Source organism: Halyomorpha halys, unplaced genomic scaffold, assembly GCF_000696795.3.
Source record: "Halyomorpha halys isolate HHAL.00 unplaced genomic scaffold, Hhal_1.1 Scaffold1322.1, whole genome shotgun sequence".
Taxonomy (NCBI): Eukaryota; Metazoa; Arthropoda; class Insecta; order Hemiptera; family Pentatomidae; genus Halyomorpha; species Halyomorpha halys.
Window position 1 is genome coordinate 1 of NW_027110374.1, and position 21,767 is coordinate 21,767.

General features: G+C 28.7%; 2 protein-coding genes across 9 annotated transcripts in view; both read right to left on the bottom strand.

The window, feature by feature from the left end:
- Positions 1 to 746: 746 nt before the first annotated feature.
- LOC106689293 (enoyl-CoA delta isomerase 1, mitochondrial) lies at positions 747 to 19,093 on the bottom strand. 4 transcript variants are annotated; one of them, XM_014434192.3, is made up of 8 exons: positions 15,978 to 16,135; positions 13,863 to 14,014; positions 13,648 to 13,772; positions 12,332 to 12,478; positions 10,999 to 11,114; positions 8,945 to 9,126; positions 5,169 to 5,341; positions 1,037 to 1,176 (listed from the first exon to the last, which is right to left on the bottom strand). In XM_014434192.3, exons 2-7 carry the CDS (start codon positions 13,963 to 13,965, stop codon positions 5,181 to 5,183), a joined length of 834 nt encoding a protein of 277 aa, XP_014289678.1. In that variant the 5' UTR covers positions 13,966 to 14,014; positions 15,978 to 16,135; the 3' UTR covers positions 1,037 to 1,176; positions 5,169 to 5,180. The 4 variants fall into 4 exon arrangements, with proteins under 4 accessions (XP_066904648.1, XP_066904649.1, XP_014289678.1 ...); XM_067048547.1 differs by lacking the exon at positions 5,169 to 5,341 and having other exon boundaries at positions 747 to 1,176; positions 15,978 to 16,136; XM_067048548.1 differs by lacking the exons at positions 5,169 to 5,341; positions 15,978 to 16,135 and adding an exon at positions 19,045 to 19,093 and having other exon boundaries at positions 843 to 1,176.
- Positions 19,094 to 19,230: 137 nt separating this feature from the next.
- Positions 19,231 to 21,767, bottom strand: part of LOC106689294 (zinc finger Y-chromosomal protein) — a 4,143-nt gene continuing 1,606 nt past the window's right edge. For all 5 annotated transcript variants that reach the window (XM_014434197.2, XM_014434195.3, XM_014434196.3 and 2 more), the window contains exon 3: positions 19,231 to 21,047. In XM_014434197.2, the coding sequence (XP_014289683.1) occupies positions 19,504 to 20,844 (1,341 nt within the window). In that variant the 5' untranslated portion in view covers positions 20,845 to 21,047 and the 3' untranslated portion in view covers positions 19,231 to 19,503. The remainder of the gene's footprint in view (positions 21,048 to 21,767) is intronic.

Sequence of the window (21,767 nt, forward strand, 5' to 3'; positions counted from 1 at the left end):
CAGAAGAAGTTTTTCCAATATAACAAAACTTATTCACCATTGCAGAATATACTTAATTTTTTTTCTGCAAGGAAATAAAGTTACTGAAAAAGGAAAAGACTTTTATTATATATTTGAACTCAACTCAATTTATCATACATCTATCTATTGATGTCGTTTTTCAATTTCTGGCGCTTTTTAAATATTGCTTTTCAATTTCTGGCGCATTTTAAATATCGCTCACTTTAACTATCTTAAAGTTTCCTCTTTCCATTTTAAGCTAATATTTCAAAAGTGATATAGGATCGTCGCTCCCCAGGGGTCTTAGCGGGGCGGGTCCGGTGGGGAACGATGGCCTTTTTTTGAGTTATGATCTCCTCTTGTGAGATTGAGACATGTTGTACATCGACCAACTCAATTTATAAATGACAAAAAAATGACTGAGAATTTCCCCTACTATTGACTATTAGGACTAATCCTATTAAAATAGTTTATAATTATTGTTTCCTGCAAGTCTTTTTAATAAAAAAAAAAAATTGATTAATTTCTTGATGATTACAAGTAATAAAATTAATTTAAAAATGTTACAATCAATTATTAACATTTGACAATTTTATTTTATTTTCAGTTAGCTTTTAAATAATATCAGAAACGTTAAACAAACAGAAAACTTAAGATATAAAGAAAACAAATTAAATTAGTAAAGCAGTATATTTTAAAAATACATAATAAAAATAACATTTTTAAAATCTTATGTGATTTTTTTAAATGTGTAAGAAATATAAACAAAATTAAAAAAGTACAAAAATATATTAACAAATTTAAAATAATACTATATAGAAAATTGGTCAAAATTATTTTGCAATACAGCCAAAATCGTGTATGTAACAGTCTTTTAAAACATTATTATTATAAAAAAATAAATGCAAATGTTAAATATTACACAAATTAATATCAGCATAAAAATGCAACTGGAATGAAATAACATTAAGCGTTCAACACATGCCAATCACATCATAATATGTTTTAATTTTTATTTATATTGTTTCTTTCTGCTTAAAAACATTTCCAAATTGCTCTGGACTTCTGGGCGTAAAATGAAATCGACAGAGTAATTAATATCAGCTTCTAAGCCACTGACGAGCCGACTAAGCGTTTCTTTTCTGAAAGATAGTTTTATAGCTTCTCTTGAATGAGCTAAAAGAATAGAAAAAAAATATTAGAAAAAATAAGAATATTAACAATATGATAATAAAATCACATATTTTAGATGTAATAGAACAGTTTTCAGGATTTTTTGTTAATTTTCGAAGGGATGAGGGACGCGCAACCCCACTTGGATCCTCTAGTGGTTCTCATTATACTATCAGAAAAGGCACAATAAATTTTCTAAGATTACATTGTATAAGTATTTTGACAAAGATTTAAAATACAAAATAGAATGAAAACTCTCCCAAATTAGTTAAATGTTTTCAATTAAACTGACGAATGTAGTAGCTTTTAATCAGTTATGAATAAATAAGAGTTTTATGAAAAATCAAAACTTATGGCATACAACAACTATAAGATGTCAGTGTTATTTATCATCTAAATATTTAATTACTTTTCAAAGAATAGTAAAAAACAAAGCAAAAATGAAGAAGACAAATCTATTCTTATAAAAATAATAGAGAGAAAAATTGTACTTTTGTAATAAATCGTCTAAAAAGCTAATTTATAATGACGCTTGTTCTGCCAATGCCATTGTGCACTTTTCCTATTTATGAGTTTATATTGTTCTTGTAAAATATAGAACTCTTTTTTTGACAAAACTATTCGAGTACTCAGCGGTTCAGAATTGTGAAAATTGCAGAAGATAACAAATTTTTAAATAAAATAGTTTATACCAACTCAAAGCTCTCTGGAGCTCTTAGGAATCACTATGAATTTTTTTTTTTTCGGCCTTGACTCCCGCTGGAGTCCTATACTGCCTAACTAAGGTTGGGGGTCAAAGTTTTTCATTTCGTGGGACCTCCACTCAATGAAAAAATTCAACGCTCCTGGCCAGATTCGAACCGGACCAAATTTCTTGGGGGAGATGGACACTCCTGAATATTAATACTAAATTTACAGAACCGTTCAAAAGAATTTAAAATATATTAAACACAGAAAATATTTCTTTTCAACTATGAGTATTATTATTATTTATAATGTACTTCAAATAAGGCAGTAAGAACAATCAACTTTCTAGTCAATTTTAATACAAGACTGACATTAAATTACACAAAGATATTTTAGGGGTCCCTATGGAAAATACTGGGATTAACTTATATTTTGAAGTAATCCATAAAATAAACAACATAGCAACAAATATCACAAGTGTACCCTAAGAAGTCCCAGAACCATTTTATCAATAATATATGAGAAAGGTATAAGTGATAAGACAATTTGTTTCTTAATTTTCATTCATATTTAAAACATTCCATATAATATCAAAGAAAAATGTATGGATTATGAACTCAGACAACAAGTTATCTCCTTCAAAATTAAGATATGAGTTACTAAACCTATGTGAAAGTTTAGGTATTGTGTTAAATATAATAAAGTATTTGTCGATATCTCCAAAATTAACTCTTAAATAAAAGCTTTTTCCTTCTTCCAACAATTTTTTAATTTATATTATAATTTTTAAGAGTGTGAAGACCATTATCAGCCTAGTATCAAAGGCCTGTATTGTCATGTTTAATGCATTAATAGTTAGAGGTAACGTGGTGCAGGAAGATCCCTTTACATAACTAGTTCACAGCTCTACAACAGTATAACTTCACTATTTTCTTTCTTTTTTTTTTTTTTTTAATTTTAGACATTTTAAATCATTAAATAGAATAGGGTAAAATATATTTGTGATAAAAAAAACAAAAGCGTTAACGTCTTTAGAAAAGAAAATATGAAGGCTAAGTATTTTAATGCTAGGCATTATTTTTTGAGTAACAGTAAAATAAAAAATCTATTGCAGAAAATCTTGCATGAGAGGTTATTTTCACCTGAGTTTTTATTATGCCATGTTCATTCCACCCATTACATTCTATCTCAAGAGCTAAATAGTTTTAGGTATATTCAATATTAGAATAAGTAGTACATGATTCAAATAAACAACAGGGTACTGGTATTCTACACTGAATTTATTAAAATATACAGTAGAGTTCTACTTATATAATAGAGTTATATCTACTAAAGATATAATAATATATATAAAATTAAATCTGTACCCCTGCAACCCATGAAAGGTTAGGGGTTTAGTACTTTGTAAGGAAGTACTGTTATTAGACCAACAGCAAATAACCTTGCAAGGAGGTGATTTGGTCAGAACCATGCTCATATATATAAGACGAAATTAAAATAATAGGTATTGAATCAAATGATACTACAGAAGAATGGTTTAAGGGCAATTATTAAAGAGCTCGCTGATCAGATACTAGTAGAAAAGGTCCCCAAAAGAAATATTGAAATAATGATATGCATGTAATTTTGCAAAGATATACTGGAGGCAACAGAGAAAATATATTGTCAGTAGAAGAAATATGATTAAATTATGAAGAAATAAAAAAAAGGATTGGTTAAGGAAGGCTGTGGAGGAAATGAAAGAGTCTAAAGAAGAAGGAAGTTTAATCAGTCAGTAAGAAGAATTAGGAAGAGCTTCTAGCCATGGTGAATATATGTCGTACTAAAGATGGAGTCCATATGGCGAAGATCAGCTGGTAGTGGATTGACGGGTAGGACATTTTGAATATGCTTTGGACTGTCAAAGTTCAACGCTTTGAGTTTTTACTGCAAAACTCAAAGCGTTAAACTGGAAATTAATAGTATGGATAGCAATGTTTTCTAAAGAATAGAACTGGACATGCCTTTCCCTGAACTTGATCCTCTCTGCTAAAAGGAATTCTTAGATAGAATTTTACAAATTATCAAAATGTGAATTTACACCAAACAGAGTCAGATCAATGTTTTAAGGCAAGTCCTTGAAAAGGGTTTTGAACTGGGCACAGAGGTACATGCTTTTTATCGACTTCCAGCTAGCCTTTGACCAAGGCTGTTAAAATTATTATTATTTTAACAAATGCCTCAAAAGTTTTTAATTATCCACTCAAACTAATTAATTTGATAAAAATCATGAAGTTCCAAACTCAGGCCACTGTTCTCATTGTAACTGCATAAGCAGAAAGATGAAGTTTATTTCCAGGGTAAGATAAGGAGATACCCTCCAACCAATCCTGTTTAACATAATTCTGCATAAACCTGTCAGATCTATTGGTCCAAGTAGTACTTTGGCATGCCATTCGTATCATGTTCCTGGTTATGCTTGAAAGGATCCCCAATAAATGAATGGCAAAGGTCATAAGAGAATCCTTCCTAAGAAAGAGGTCGAGAGGACGTTTTAGAAAAAGCTACCAAAAGGAATTGCAGGACCTTAGGAAACTTAGAGTAACTGGAGGAGAAAGGCTTTGAAAAGAGGAGAGTGAAAGTAAATGGTTTAGGAGGCCAAAATCCAATGTTAGACTACAGATCCGTAAAAGAAGAAGAAACGGTTACTGATAAAAGAGCTAAGTTTTGATATTAACTATTAATTACGTATATTGTATAGGTATTTAATCATAATTAGTAAGGTATAGATAAACTTAGGTAGTTTCTTTATTCTCTGAATGAATGAGGTACTCATTTTTGTATTTCCATTATTATCAAGAGAAACCACAGTTTGCTCTAAAAAAAATTGGACCAGGTCTTTTGTTTACTAAAATATCCGTTTCAAAATGAATTAGCCATTATTTAGCAAATATTTTTATTCAATACAGCCCAGAAATATCAGTCAGCATTAGGTGTGTTATTTTAAATAATCGTAAATAAAACATCAAAGAGAATATATATGTATTATACAATATGTTTTCTTGAAAAATAAACAATACTTATAAAATATACAACAATAGAAATATTTGTAACATATATAAATATTTATAATAAAATTTTAAAAATATTTGAATTTTTATAGAGAATGGTCATAAAAGGCTTCAGAAATCTAAATTAAAACAGTCTTCTATTTAATAAAAAACATGTAAAAAATATATGACACATCAATATTATTTTTTGATTGATTTTTCTTTTCCAATCTAAGCAAAATCATAAATATCTAAAAATAAGATAAAAGCTAATCGTACATTGAAATGGAGTTATTTTTTCTTGAGCGATTGGAGGTACATTTCCAAACTTTCTTGAACTTTTGGTTGGAAAATGAAGTCAATAAAATATTTAGTATCTGCTTCCCTGCCATTGACCAGTCGGCTGAGAGTGTCCTTCCGGATACCAACTTTCACGGTTCTTCTAGCCAGAGCTAAAAAAATAACTCGGTATACATATGGTGCTAACATTTTACTAAGGAAACTAGTATGACACACACAAAACAAGCGTCACATGCACTAAGCAAGAAAGACATTAAAGGAATTGAAGGAAAATAATTTCTAATAATACTTAACTGGTTGAACGGAGCTAAACTAAAAGCACTAGAATAACTAATAAAAAAAATAAAATCCACTCGTCAAATAAGGATCAAGAGAATTTGCAGTGTGGAGAGTCTAACCTTCCAAAGTGTCTTCAGTGTACTTTATTTATCCCTATATTAATGTCTAGGATTTTTATTAAATGCTTGATAAGTTACTTTATTACCTCAGAAAATAATACGAAATAATATTATTAAAGCTTATTTGTATTTTATTTATCCAAAAATACAAAATCTATAAATCTGACATTCCAGAAAGAAGGAGAGGTGAGACCAGTCAGCAAATTCTTAATTGCTTGCCAATCTTTATTGATCGCCTGAGGTAGAGGAAATTCATGAGACTCGAGATCCCCATGGTTATTAGTTTAGTGAATAGATAAAAATAAAATTATGAAATATAATAATTTAAATTTAAATCATGGACATTCAAGTCTTTTTTACAGGACCATCGCAGAATTCCACAGCTTCAAGATGGTAATTAAGCAACAGAGGCAACTGATGCAGACAGTTCATGATAATAAAAGCTGAATTTAATTAGTGTCAAGTTCGATATTAATTAGAACCTGAAATTAATTAGATGGTACATTTGATCGTTGTTGATACATTTCATAGATCCATACTGCCTCCCAATGAGTGAAGCAAGATGTGAAGAGGTGTCTGATGATGTAGTAGTACCACTTTCCCAGTTCCTAACACATGGAATTTCAAGGGCTGTAGGAGAACTAATTTATTTATCATACATGTGTATGTGTGTGTATACAATTAAAAAAGGGCTAACTTGCATGAAACTGGTATTTTATTTACATTTGAAAGTGACCACAACCCACATTGCCACAGAAGATCAGATCATCCCCTCCCTTTAGATGAGATCTAACAAATGACACCACCTCAGAGTATTAATAAAGACTCTACATCCTGTTTCTTAACCTCGGACCCTGATTTAGTTCATAACAGGGACCAAGAGGGCAAACTTGCATGGAGCAGACATTTCAAGCAGAACACAGTTAAGCTTAAGCAGCTTTATAGAGTGACCACTATCCACATTGTCTGAGAACATCAGATCATTCACTTCCTATTGGGTGAGACCAGAAAAATGACTACACCACCTGGGAGTATTAATCCTGACTCTAAATCATGTAACTTTATCTAGAATCCTTATTTGGTTTATTACAGAGAACAAAAAGACAAATGTAGCTCGCATGTAAAAGATATTCTAAGCTAAGCATAGTCGAGCCTATGCAGCACTTGATAATGTGATAACTGTCCAAATAGCCTGATATTATTTCTTACGGCTGTGTAACAAACTTCACCAACAAGTGTGATTGATTACAATTGTGATTCTATGTTGTGCATTTTGATTGGAAATAATGGCCTGGTTCATCAGGACATTCAAAGGACCACTATCACCGATTTTCTTCGCTTAAGGACATACAAAAGTTATAGTCATACTGTCCAACCTCATCAGCAACCATTCAGGAATCTAGATAGATTCATTACCTAGAATTCATTACTGAGTTTGAAGATTTGATGGTTCAAAACCGCACACAATAATATAGCCAAAATTACCCAACAATGGTTTGCTTTTCACCACCAACACTGCTCGTTCAGTTATATGAGGTCATTAGATAACTTTAAAAACTCGATAACTTATCCATACATCGTTGCTTTGCATGAGTAATGGTAGATCTGGTAAAAAAAAAAAAAGTTTTTTACTAAATAATTCAAAACATTATCCAAATTATAGTCTCAAAACTTTTATTGTTTTTACACGTCCAACGTTTCGGCCAATTCGGCCATCTTCCAGAAAGTAAGGTTGTAATAAAAGTGTATGATAGTGGTTAATGAGAAATATTTTTTACTGTGATTTTTAATGGATCTTTGACTTATTGGATAAAAATGTTTTGACCTGGGCAGAATAGCCTGTATGAAGTGTTTGGAATGATTAAATAATATGTTTCATAGTGAATTAAGTAAATTGTCCCTGAAGATGGCCGAATTGGCCGAAACGTTGGACGTGTAAAAACAATAAAAGTTTTGAGACTATAATTTGGATAATGTTTTGAATTATTTAGTAAAAAATTGCCAGTCTCAAGAAAGAATTTTATGATTATAAAAAAAAAAAAAAAGTTTTGTTTTTACTATGGAATGAAAGTTTTTCTAACATCCAAACGTATACAGGGGTTTCTTTCTCTACTGCGACCCCTCTACAGACTGTCCCAAAGCTAGCAGCGTTGTCAAAAAGAACCAAAGTCTACGGTACAATCTATAAAATACAATAAATACAAAATAAAATGTTTCTTTTTTGTCAGATGTGCAACTATTCAAGCAAAGCAGCAGTATTTTTTTTGTTAATAAATTTAATAATGATGTACAACTGTAAAATGTTTAATAAGAGTACAATAAAAATATTTAAAATTTAGAACAGCTAAGTTCCTTTATAAACTTGATTATATTTTAGAAACCATCTTATTCAAAAATCATCTCTGAATACTTGTTTTTGTTGCCTGTGAACACTAGTTTTGAGTGAACCTAAGTTAGGTGAAGATTTATTATATGTATACCCATCACAAGATATAAGTCACGTCTCTAGGGCTGGATTCAAACTAGTTCAATAATGATTGGAGGAAGATAGTCCGGGTGGCGGTCAATAAAGGTATCAAAATAGTTAAACAAAACTAGGGGCTGAAAAAAAATTAAGTTTAGCTACCAACTAAACGTTGATTAACAATAAATAGTTTTCTTTTACCTTTTTTTTTTTTTTATACCTTTATCGACTGCCACCTTATATCCTCCTCCAATCCACTTCATACGGTGAACTATCTTTTTCCAATATAGTTCAATAATGGTTTTGTTTTATATTTTGTGAGTGTTTTAAGGTCCAAATGCATATAATCTTAATTATGACTAATTAAGGATTATTACTGTAGCTTAGTTACAAATCTTTAGTTATAATTATTTTTCCTGAATTTAAAATTTTATGCTTCTGTTAATTTTGAGGACATCATAAAATTTAATTAATACATCATGATTTAATGAGGATTTCTATTCTAAACAATAAATATTAGATAAATTATCCGAAAAAATAAATAAAGTTACATGGAGGAAATCTCAACAAAAATAAATAATTATTTTATTACTTTTAGAATTATAGTCGATCATAGTTTATGCGATTAGTATGAGTATCCTTGTGTTAAATAATGATAAGTAATGATAAAAATTCTGGAGGAAGGAAATAATATATTCAAACAAACATTGGTCACACATGTATAAATACAAATTTCTAAAATGAATTAAAAAATAAATACAAAAATAGACAATGGTTAATTTATTTAGTATCTTCAATAAAAAAATTAATAAGAAAACAAAGACGATTATTAGGAACAGTCTAAATTATGTCAACCAAACCCATTGCAATAAATTTATTTAAACTTGACTTACGTGGGAGCCCCAATTGCCCATCTAAAAAGTTATGTGCCTTCTTCAGGAGATCTTCCCTATCAGTTGCTAGCTCATCAACGAGCCCAATCTGGGCAGCTTGTTCAGATGAGAACATTGTACCAGCAATAAGTGCCTTCTCGGCCTGCCTTACCCCAATAACATTCTTCATACAGTCTTGAAACCTGACAATAACAGAAAATTTTACAAAGGCAGTGACAATAGCATGTGTATTTTAAAATAAAATGCTTTCTGTTGTCATTACCACTTAGCATGTTATTCCTCATTATTTCAGAATATTAAAAACTATTTATGGAATAACCCTAATCGTACATATTAAATTTCTTTTATTGTGAAGAGATAAAGCTTTAAATGTGTGAATAAACAACAATGAACGATTTGTATTGTTTTATATTGATAAAAATAAAAACATTTTCAGCATACATCCAATATTAATTATTTTTAATAAATATTTTTTATAAGAACTAATTTCAGCAGCACTGAAAATTTAGGAAAAAAATCAAAGTATAGTCAACTGAAAATTCTCCTGAGAGTGCTAGGGGTTTAATATCTTCTAGAAGATATCAGTATCATCCTAAATAACATTTATTTTGATTTAATTTTGTTATCAAGTTCACTTTCCCATATATAAAATGTATAGTATGGGGGAGTATTGCTATCGTGAAAACTTTGAATCCGAAATTTCATTACATGTTTTAAAGTCTCCTGAGTTCAAATAACTAAATATGCAAAATGGTCTTATGGAGTATTTGGTCTGCATAGCTCAAAAATAAAAAGTTGCCCTAATGTTAATTTAAAATAAAATAGGTATATTCCTGGGATGTAATAGCAACATTTTCAAGAAAATTTTCTGGTCCAAAGTGCTACTTTATGTCATCGATTATACATTTTTTACAATTTTATTGAAAATGGCTTAAGCATCTTAAACTTGGCATATCAATGAAAAATTAAGCTGTGAAGTCTAGGAAGCAGCACCCTTTATGAAAAAGGAAAAAATTACAATCTTTTAAAAATAAAGTCGTAAGAATTGCAGTGGATGCTTCTTGGTTTGTAAGAAATAGCCAATTGCATCGAGAATTACAAGCAGAGACAATAGAGGATTATATCAAAAAACGGTTCATGAAGTTCCACTCCCAGTTACCAACCGTTAAAGGAGCAGTGACCTACAACTTGGGAAACCCAACCTCAACTCGAAGACTGAAGCCCAGGCTGCAGAACATCCTGTTATAAATTCTATATTTATCAGTTTTGTTATTGTCACTCTAAAATTTTATTTTATCTTTATTTTTTTTTCTCTTCATCTTTTTCTAGTTTTTTTTCCATTATAAGTCAATTATTTATGTTGTTAAATCCATAAATGTCATGTTTTTTGTTATTAATTTTAATTTTATCTTTTAAGAATGATTATTTTAATCTATTTATTTTATCTAAATTTTTTGTTTTATTTATAACATTGTATATAGTTAGAGGTGTCCTTCCCCAATAATCAATTGTTAGAAAAAAAAAACAACCAGGCCAATTTGGTATTAAATAAAAAAATTTAAATAAATAAAAATTGAATTTTATACTAGGTTTTATCTTCACTGAAATAGTTTGACACGGCATAAATGCCGAATTTTCAAAGTAGCTACTAATGCCTTTAATTAAAGGGCTTTAATTTTGTTTATTTGAAATAATTAATGGAAAGCCAAATATTAATGAAAATAAAATAATATTTAACTTACAAAGTCATAGAATATAGTGGAGAGTGATATCTACACAAACTGTTGTAGAAGGACTATGAAAGGATAAACTACTTCTTGTTGTTCAAGGAAGAATTGTAAAAAAAAATTCACTAATAGATAACATAATTTTAAGGTTAATTTAAAAAAAAAGTAATGAATAAATATTGCTTTGAAAAATTATTTTTTTCTTTGTTATTTAATGATAAACAATTATTTTAATATAATTAAATAAATGTAACTAAATAAACAAAATTATAAAAATTTGCTTAATTAAGCTATTGTTCTAAATATTTATAGAATATAGTATTTTACCATTGAGGAGCAACTATTCCCAGCTTTGTTTCGTTCAACCCTATCATCTTTTTGGGTACCATAACCCTGTATTCACAGCTCAGAGCAAGAAGGCAACCTCCAGCTGGACTGTGACCCTAAAGCAGTAAGATTCAGTATCATTTTCAATACATTTCAACAACTGAGGAGTCCACAAGAACAATGATATTAGTCACTACAAAATTAAATAGAGAAAATTTAAATGTAATATTTCATTATTAATTGCATGTATTTGATGGTTATACCATCAATTTTCTTACACTATTCTTACATTCAGTATGATCTTAAAAAAAATTAGTAGAATAAAATCATTCTATCCATGGTCTCCATAATTATAAAACTATAAATAAATTATAAATTATAACAAAACATAGCATAGTAATAAAAAGTAAAAGCTTGAAATATTTATTGTTCAAGATGTAAAGGAAAAACAAAATCAGTCCAAGAGCCTGGAACAAAAGATCAGTCAAGAATATCATTTACAGTCAACTCAACATAACTGGAACATCAGATAATTTTCTCTAAAGAAATCTAAGTAGGATGAACAATATAAAATTTAACTGTTTTATCAGGACTACAATTAGGTTAATTGGAACAGAAAAATCTAGACCTTTATAGAAACTACTGAGTTTCCAAGAATCAAGACATAATTGTGAATGGGACTTAGTCTAACAATGAAATACAACCACCATTCATGTCACTAAAAATGTCTATGAATAGATAATCACTTTTAAAGAAAAGGATACTTTTCTTGAAGTGGAACTACCTTAAACAAAGTTTCAAATGGAAAAAATATATTTAAGATAAATCCAATATGCTTTCTTCATAAGTTTAATTTATAGCAACTAATAATTATCATCAATTATTCTAATTATTGGAACTACAGACCGTGGAGGTCTAAGGCCTTGTGCGACATACTAAGGAAATACATCACATGTTTCCTGAAATGGTTTTTTCATAGGGGGGTTCATCACTCCCATTCCTTTTTTTCTGTGAGTTCCACCCATTGGCTAATGGGCCTCACACATGCCCGAGGGGAGCCTGTGAGTGGGTTTTGTCAATTGATTATCATAAATAAATTAAATAAAAACATATTATAATTTTATATTTATTTAGTTTAAAATTGTAATATAATTGCATTAAAACAAAACAGAAGGAGAATAATTTGCTTATTAAATTGTTAAAAAAATAGAAATAAAAGTTCAAGAAGAGTTGGTAGAATAAAAGGTTCAATGCCAATAAGTTATACAAAATATTACCTTATCCACATATTAATAAAATACAGAACTGAAACAATAATTCAAAAACTACTAACATTTATGGCAGCGACAGTTGGATATGGTGAAGAGTACAGTTTAATCCAAGTATTCTGTAACATGCCCCAGAATTTCCTTGCTTTATCAACCGTAGGCTTATACATTTCTAGAATATCTAGACCAGCACTGAACATGGTAGGCGAGGTCTGAAATATAAATATATGGTTATTTAAGTTGAACTAATTTCATAAAGGACATCTCTACATAGCAACAGGTGTCTTAAAAATTATTTAGCAAATAACTAACTTAAATTGATATTGTTGGTTTAATATATCAATAGAAAATAGACAGTAGAGTATAGATAGAGTTTTTTTAACCAAGAAAAGGGATGATGATGCATGGACTATTTACAAATACAAATAAACTACTTTAAAAAATTCTACAACACCTTTTAGAAAATTTCAATTCAGATTATTGTATTCTTCTGTCAGGACAATTTTCGAAACCAGATGATATAAAATGATATTACTGTATCTGAAATGGGAAAAAAAATGCGTAAATTTCTTTAAACAAAATGAAAAATTTTAAAAATAGATAGAATAGCTCAACAATTCAACATATAAATATATTTAAAAAAATAAAATTTGGAGTTAACAGCTTCAGAACTGATCAATTCACGCAGGTAAAGAAATACTTTCCATTAAAAAACTTATGTTTAGACAGCGAAAAATAGATCTTATTTTTCTGTAATGAGTGAAGTGAATAAACGCATGCAAAAATGGAAAAAAAGTTGGACAGTTATCAGAAAAAAAGTCTTATTCAAAAAGAAAAATGAAATAAGAGTAACATAACAATATGTCTTGAAGGAGCAATGAAATTTATAAATATATTTTATTTCTGGAATCACGATACACAGATTAATTATGAAAAATCCTTATATTATTAATCTTGATATGTTTTAACTTTTTTTTTAGTTCATAATTTATTTATTTTTATTCCATTTCCAATAATAAAAAAGTGAAATTAGTTCAGATTCAAAAAATAATATGAGTTAAAGTTTCTCATAAAATACATGAAAATTATGCTTCATGCTAAAAGATTGACATTAATATAAATAAATTGACTAAAAACAACATCCATTAGTAAAAAATAGATTTATAAATTAAAGAAATATTAATAAAACATAAAAGACCAGAGAAAGGTGAAATTATGAAAATTAAATTGACAAATATGCATTTAAGGAAAATCTTCACTGAACCCTAATACTATTTTCACATTTAACCTTCAATCAGTCTCCAAAAATAATTTGAAATTGGCACAGGAGCAGTTAGCAACAGAAATGTATTTGCTCAGCCTTTAGATAAAAGGTACTCACCGACGTGAGGATCATTCCACGACATCTGTCGTTTTCTAGTTTTACCAATGTGCGATGCATTGCTTCCAAAAGTTCATAATTAAGACTGTTTACAGGCGGCCTATTCAGTTCCATAATAGCAACGCCTGTGAATAGAAATAAGTCAATTTAAAACTATAATGAAGTTCCTCCATGCTACATTAATGTACAAACAAATCATGAGAATGAAATAATACCTGTGTCTTCATTAACTGTTACATTAATCAAATTTGTAGAAGCGGAAAAGTTCCTAATAGATGATTTGGTCCCAAGGGTGAGACATTGTCTTAATACAAACATGTTGGGGCTCTTCTATTGCTTCTAGCTTAAAATGGATGCTTCCTATCACCTAAAAAATAATATTTCATAAACTGCAGGTTGACATGGTTAATTTAGTTAAGTATAAAAAATTATATGAAAATTTATCTACTTTAAATGATAAATACTATAAGTAACAAAACAATAAATAGATGCTTTTTGTCCACTGAAAAAGATTTAAAAAAAGTAATTGGTATTTTTAGTAATATGCTCTACCCTTTTACATTTATTCTAACAGTTTAATTTTCTTAAAAAAAAAATCAAGAAAAAATAATTGAACTTGGATAAAATACTGGACATAATGCATACAAATTTATTTGGGAATCATTGAACTCAAATCAAGAGACTTTAAGTTCAAGTTCTTCTTAATGGAAAAAAAAAACGAAATAAACAGAAAAAGGAGGATGTAACAATACTTTTGATGATCCAGAGTAAGAGGATAACGATAAAAAACATAAAAATAGCTACTTAGAAAAATAAAAGAAAACATTCAGCACGCTTATCAATAAATTAAAAACTTTTTTGCAGAAAAAAAAATGCTAACAAAAGCTTTTCTGAAATACTTAATGATCAATGAACTAAAATGCTTACAACAACCTTGAGAAACATTCACATTAATATTCTGAAAGAAGACAGGTTCCTAGCACGCTTATAAATGAAATAAAATTTCTTACCACAAGGCAAAACAATAAATATGTAACCTAGCTACTTTCATAAAGGCTAATAAAACAGCCAAGTGATTATAAAACGCTGTTACATTTTACAAATACACATTTATAATCAAGATTTAATTTGAAATCATTATTATGAAAAGAATTATACGTAGGTACAGGAAATCTTTAATTATCAGGTTGAGTAAGCTTAATAGTTTAATTTTTATGAGTAGCTTTGGGCACTAACTAAAAAATTATTAAAAATTAAGGCATTACATACACCATTTTAACAATAACAGAATTTTAAAAATTAATTAGCCATTGAAACAACATCTAAATAGATGTATGTAATGAACATATCGTTTCATTATTTAAAAATTTAAGATAATCTGTATGATCAATCGATTTGCATAAATATAATTACTTCTACTAATTAAAAGATGAAAAAACTATTTTATTATTGATCAAGTAATGAATTTAATTTAAAATATAAAAAAAATCAAACAATTTCTATTTGGACAACATCCAAGTAACTTTCTTTTTTATCAGTTTGAAGGCCTTGACACACAAGTCAGGAAAAACCTTTGACCACTGAGGGTCAATATTAAATTTATCAGTAAATGTGTATTAATCTTGTTGCTATAAAGGTCATAAAAAAATAAAATAAAAAAGCAAATAGATATAATTTAACTTTCACATAATGAGTTATATTATAATACATGAGAGATAGATAATCAGATCTACTTCATTTCTTTCAACAAATATCTTTCTTCATACAATTATAAGTTAACAATAATTAAAAAACTGCAATCCTAAAACAGAGTCTAGAGATTAATTTCTATTAGTATAAATTTGAGGTATAGACATTAATAATGATATCATTGTAATAAGTAGCAGAGGAATTTGAGAAATTTCCTTTTCTAATAAATAATTAAAAATATTTTTGAGTTAATAGAATAAAGATCAATATAAACATAAATTACAACACACTTTTTAAGGCAATCCAGAATATCAAGAAAGAAATATAAAAACTTTATACATATTTTTTAAAACTTCTCCAGGGAGAATCAATGGGCAAAAATCGAATTTAATAATTATTATCATAGATATTGTAAAATAATAATTAATTATTATTGAAAGTTAAATATAATATGTATGGTGAATTAATATTTAAAAAAGATTTTTTATGGTTGGAGAAGGGCAAAAAACTTAGAAGTTTAGATGAACAGAAAATAATATAAAAAAATAATATAATTTATTTATAACATTACACTACAAATAATAGTCTAAAAGTTATTTATCATTTTATTAAAATGAAATTTGTGGACAAGATGTACTTACAGAGTTATATGGAATACTGATCACAAAACACGGTAATCACAAAAACCTTGCCTAGAGTGGGTGATAAAATACAAGTGGGACGTGAATAGAAAAAATAAATGGGATAAAAAATAACGAGCTGAGAGGACGAAACTTATTACGCACTCCACTCGTACTATTGCTTTAGAAGATAACTACCCAAGTAGGCGTGGTCGACAGGCCTCCATACGTTAATCTGCCAACTTATATAGCATTTTACATTCTGTTTAAACCAGTGGCAAAATAATAAAACAATTTAGAAAGGTAGATTACCTTTTTTCTCAACCAAACTAAACCTTTCTCCAAGTCTATTCCTACTCGAAACTAAATTGTACAAAGTTATCTCAGCATGTTCTTTGGAGCGAATTGTGTGGTGTAAGAACGATAAAAAGACACAATTGCTTAGTTAGGTTTTGTCATTCTTATCATATACAGTGTTCTTATAATTTTCCTAATTTAGGTACCTCAACAGCCGATAACTTAGACAGTAGGAGAGAGTTTGGTGATGATGAGGAATATATACTTCCGTCAGTCGTTAAACATGATACATATATAACATGCGACAAGTTTATAGCTCTTAGACAGTCAATATATTAACGAAATTCTACGATGTATCAATAATGACCTTGCTTTATAGTTGATAGTGCACAGTAACGTAGTACTGTAACCTCTTCCTTGTGTTATCAGTTGTAAAGTAATTTTAAAAGTAAAACTGCATATATCTTTTTGAAGAAACAATAAAGGAGACTTTCTTTTTGGTTTGCTCTTCCAGTAAAAATTCGTCAAACAATGTATTTGTACTGACGAGTATAGGAACATAAGGATAGTATTTCAGGCCATATCAATTATATGTTTTTTTAGAATACAGGATTAAACCTTTTAGGGGTTTAAGTTTTGGGAGGCAAAACTTGTACTGTGCATGCTCCTACAGTTTGAGGACCATTAGAAGTGGTTCTTGGAACAGACCTAAAATTCATGGAAGGTATTGGTACCTCTGATTGGTCAGAAATGATTGTGATTCCTACAACACCTTACTCATTTGGCGCAAGGTATCAATGAAAGTAGTTTCAGAAGGATCAATGAATGAACCCAAGAAATACCTCTTGGAATCTCTTTCAAGATCCTTCATATTGTTTAGTCCAATGACAAATTTTCTGACCTTAACTTCCTCAACACCTACAGGACCACTTATAGAGTACTTATAATCGGACACTTGAACAATTAATTAAATTTAGAAAAATCCTTACTCAATTAAAACTTGGAGAAGTTTATATGTAATTAAAATATTTAAGAACAGAGCCTAAGAAGCTCCTTTTTTCTCAACTAAATGTAATATGAGCAATGGTTTAATTCCTTAATTTATTAGCTTTTAAGAGTAAAAGCTAAAAAAAAGAATCAAGTAACTTCCCAGCTTCTAGTTCTGCAACAATTAAATCTTTGACTGGTTCTTGTTAGCTTGTTCTAGTAAAATTAAATTTTACTAATGAATTCATTTTTATGCACTGAAATCTTTTTAAAACCAATAACTGATTGTTAGAAACAGAGATACAAGGGCTTATTCTATCTGAGAACAAACCTTATTGTTACCAGATGTAGATTCCTCTATAAAACTTAACTAATACATTTAAATTACATTACCTTAATTTATAAATGGTATAATAGTAGAGGAGATATAGATTTTTGGCAATTCCCACAAATATGGGGTTTGTGGAAGACAGGGAACAAGTTTGTCCTTTGTTAACATCTTTTTGACATAAAAGTAATATAAACAAAAACAAATCTATGCCTCTGAAATAGGTTTTGTTGGCCACAAATTTGATTTTTTTCATAATCATAATATAATCATGTGAATGCCCTCAGTTTACTGAAAAGATTAAAAATAGGGTGACTTGGAAGAAATTAATGACCTTAGCAGAATAGCCTCCAAAACTTTTTGATTGTTGGATGTGGGGTGTAAATATCTATTTAATATTGTTCTTGAGGATGTTAAACATATTAGACATTCAAAGAAATCAAACATAAAAGATTATGTTATTATTTTTAAAAAATATAAATAATTAACAAATTGGTGATTGAAAAAGTCAAAATCTAAACTTTTTTGTGTTGTAATTGTATACTGAGTGTCTTTAAAGCAGTCTGCCACAATATAACAAAAATAAGAGATCCTATTTTAAAATATGAAGCCTAAATTTGCTAAAAATTGAAACCTTATAAAGCTCTTTATGTTAAATAGTTTCTGAGATAGTTTATCAAAATAATTAGAAATCAACATTTTGTGAAATTATCCTGGCAAATATTATAAATATATTTAGGAAAATACTACGGAAAAAAAAAAAGATAATTATAAGAAACTACTGCATTGTTTATTTCTATTTATATCTATCTCCAATTTGAGTTCTGATGAACATTTGTATGTGATCAATTTCCTGAGATAAAGTTTTTTAAATATTTTTCAGAGCTATCATACTTACAAATGCCACACTTGAAGCTAGGTAATTGGACTAAAAATAGTTTCTGATGATTATCTTTATTTGTTGAAGTTTCTAATATATTGGCAATATGAATGAACAAAGATTGATTTTTGATGTTTCTACACTGTTTTACAACCCTATATTTATGATTCAGCCTGAAACTATCGGAGAGTAATAAATTTTGCCACAAAATCTTGAGCTCAGAGATTGATACAGAATGAAATCAAGTACGAGGAACATTCCATTACTAGACAATTTATTCAGAATATAACTTTCATTGTAGGCAATCAAGTTTATTGTATTTTACTGTCTTTATTCTGATTTAATTTTTTAAATTAAAAATGAAATATCAAAAAAATATGCACCGCTAAAGAAAATTTTGATTATTTTTTATAAATTAATTAATTTATATATTGTTTTAAAGAAGAATTTAAAGATACATAAATAATTAAGAATTATTTATACATAAATTAATTAAGATCAAGCTGAGAAATGATCCAATATATATAAAAAGAAAAAATAACTAATTGTAACTAAAGTTTACACCAACATATAAATATACAAATATAATGAATGACCTTGTAGGAAGATGGTCTTGGTAGCAGTCTGGAAAGGTATATAAATAGTAAACAACTATTTACCCCCCACCCAGACTAACTTCCTGCAATCTATTACATAAGGTCAATTATTAGTTTTCCAAATACAATGACCATAAAATACTTCAATATATAACATTCAGAGGGTAACTTTCAGCTTAGAATAATATATTACTTTCATAATATACAATTTTTATAGTAACATTGTACATGATATACACACATAAAATAAAACAATATATTTATGTTGTGCATAAAATATTTTATCAGAGAATAACAATAAACATTTAAGTATTATAACAAATAAAGGGCCATAATAATAAATTGAAATAAAGACCTTCCCTACACATTTCTGCTGATGACCCATTTCTCACCGTAAAAGAGAGGCATGTTATTGTGGTTATGTTTTCTGATGGAATGACACATTGTTATAATCACAAATCATCCGACGACGCCCAGGGTTTTATGCTTCCTAGTCAGGTGATCCTTCACTTGATTACTACGGGCAGATTGGAAATCACAATGTGGACACTTATAAGGCTTTTTCTTTTCGTGTTTTGATCTGATATGACTTTTTAAATTATCTGAACGACTAAAGCCAAACGTGCAGTGAGGACATTGATGGCTTTTATTGTGTAAATGCTTACTTTTAATGTGGGTTCGGAGATGTGTTGCTTGGGTTGTTTTGTAATCACAGTGAGTACATTTGTAAGGTTTTACATTGGTATGCTTAGCAGTGATGTGGTCTTTTAAATGACTTGTAAGTCTGCTTCTATAATCACAGAGTGGGCATTTCTTTGGTTTTAAATCTTTGTGTTTTATAATAATGTGAGTCTCTAAATTGGTTTTATTGCTAGTCACAAAATCACAATTATAGCACTTATAAGGAGTTTCGAAAGTATGCTTGGACATCATATGTCGTTTAATGATGTTTGGCTGACTAGCCTTAAAATTACACTCATTGCACTTGTAAAGCTTTTCATGAGTATGAACGCTCATATGATGTTTCAAATTGATCAATTGATTAGAAGAGTAATCACAGTCAGAACACTTGTAAATCCTAATGTCAGTGTGTTTTCCTGTGAAATGGCACAACAAATTGGATGAATGATTGGATTTGTAGTCGCAAAGAGAACATTTCAAATTTTTAAGTTTCTGATGTGGCTTTAGATCAGTATGCTTTAGTGTAACATGACTAAGCAACTTATTGAATGATTTTGAATTAAATTCGCATAGGGGACATTTTTGTGGAAGCTGAGAAAATTTATTAGATGAATCTTGATGTCTAAAACAATTTTTTGAAAAATGTACAGATGTTCCAAGATGTTCTACTTTTATATGATACCTTAAACTCTTTAAGCTTTTCTTCTTATTACCACAATGATAACAAATGAAACAATAATCTTTAGTATGATTATCAATAACGTGAAACAATAAACTATTACATGCTCCAGATTTGAATTCACATAGAGGACATTTACGAAGGTTCTTACTAATATGTTTCAATCTAAAATGAGTCAATAAATTACTTGATAATTTTGTTTTATATTCACATAAAGGACACTGACTCGTTTTTGAATTTGCATGTTTGATAATAACATGACTTAGTAACTTTTTAAAACATCCAGTTTTATATCTACAAAGAAGACAATGTATAAATTTCTTGACATTTTTAAAGAAAGAACTACTCTTTTCTAATTCAGGAATATGTTTTGTTTTGATATGAAACTTTAACCTCTTTAGGCTATACTTCCTTGTCCCACAATGATGGCAGACATACATATTTCAAACAAAACTTCCCTAATCTTATTTGGCTTCCAAAATGTCTCGTTAATATTAAGAGAGGAGGGAGAAACAAAAGTTTAATATAATCAGAAATTGCATATATGATTCGAATAAAAAGCCTTCATCACATGGGTATTTCTTTTGGTGTAGATTTCTCTTCAATTTTTAATTCAGGAAGTAAACTTTCACAATCTCTTGACCTTAAACAAGAAAGAAATATTTGTGGATTATATCTCTAATTAGGTAGTTAATCTAAAAATAAATTATTAAAGTTATTAAAACATTAATGTTACTGAATTGCTTTTGATAAGGTGGTGCACCTATGGTTTAACCCTTTAGAGGCCATGGTATACATTTCTTTACCTAATCTTTAACAATTAAAAAAAAAAAGAAGAAGCAATCTGAGGAGAGGTTGGTAATGATGCCACTACCTTAGAGATATATTTACTTTCAATAGGTGAAAATAAAGAAAATAACAGTAACTAGGTTAGTGAATGTTTTTACTTTTTGTTTCACCTATCTGTTGAATCCGTCATGAAATATTGATAAAACCTAAGTTTTTGTATTGCATAGTTCTCTTATTAAAGCCTGATAGATATGGGTTTGAAGATTTAGAATCTTCTGCCATCACTCCAGTTTTATATGTATAAACACCTAACTATCCAGCAGAAATAGTGAGGAGATAGTATAGATTCCTATATATTAATCTATATATGTACTTAATAAATGTTTTCATATTCAGTTACTGGTATCAAGAGATTTGGTATGAAAATTTATCAACATTCTTCCAAGGAGTCAAGAGTAAGAAAAAAATCATATTTTATGTACTGTACTAAATTTATTTGTTTACATTAAAATTGTTCTGGAGAATGCAGATTTTTATTTCTAAATCATTTACAACAATAATTCAATTATAAAAA

Excerpts from the sequence above, each read along its gene's own strand:
- LOC106689293 (XM_067048547.1), bottom strand. The coding sequence starts at position 13,965 with ATGTTTGTATTAAGACAATGTCTCACCCTTGGGACCAAATCATCTATT. Across the intron at positions 11,115-12,331 it reads CAACTGTCGCTGCCATAAAT|GGTCACAGTCCAGCTGGAGG; the intron begins GTTAGTAGTTTT and ends TTACTGCTTTAG. Across the intron at positions 9,127-10,998 it reads GGAATAGTTGCTCCTCAATG|GTTTCAAGACTGTATGAAGA; the intron begins GTAAAATACTAT and ends TGTTATTGTCAG.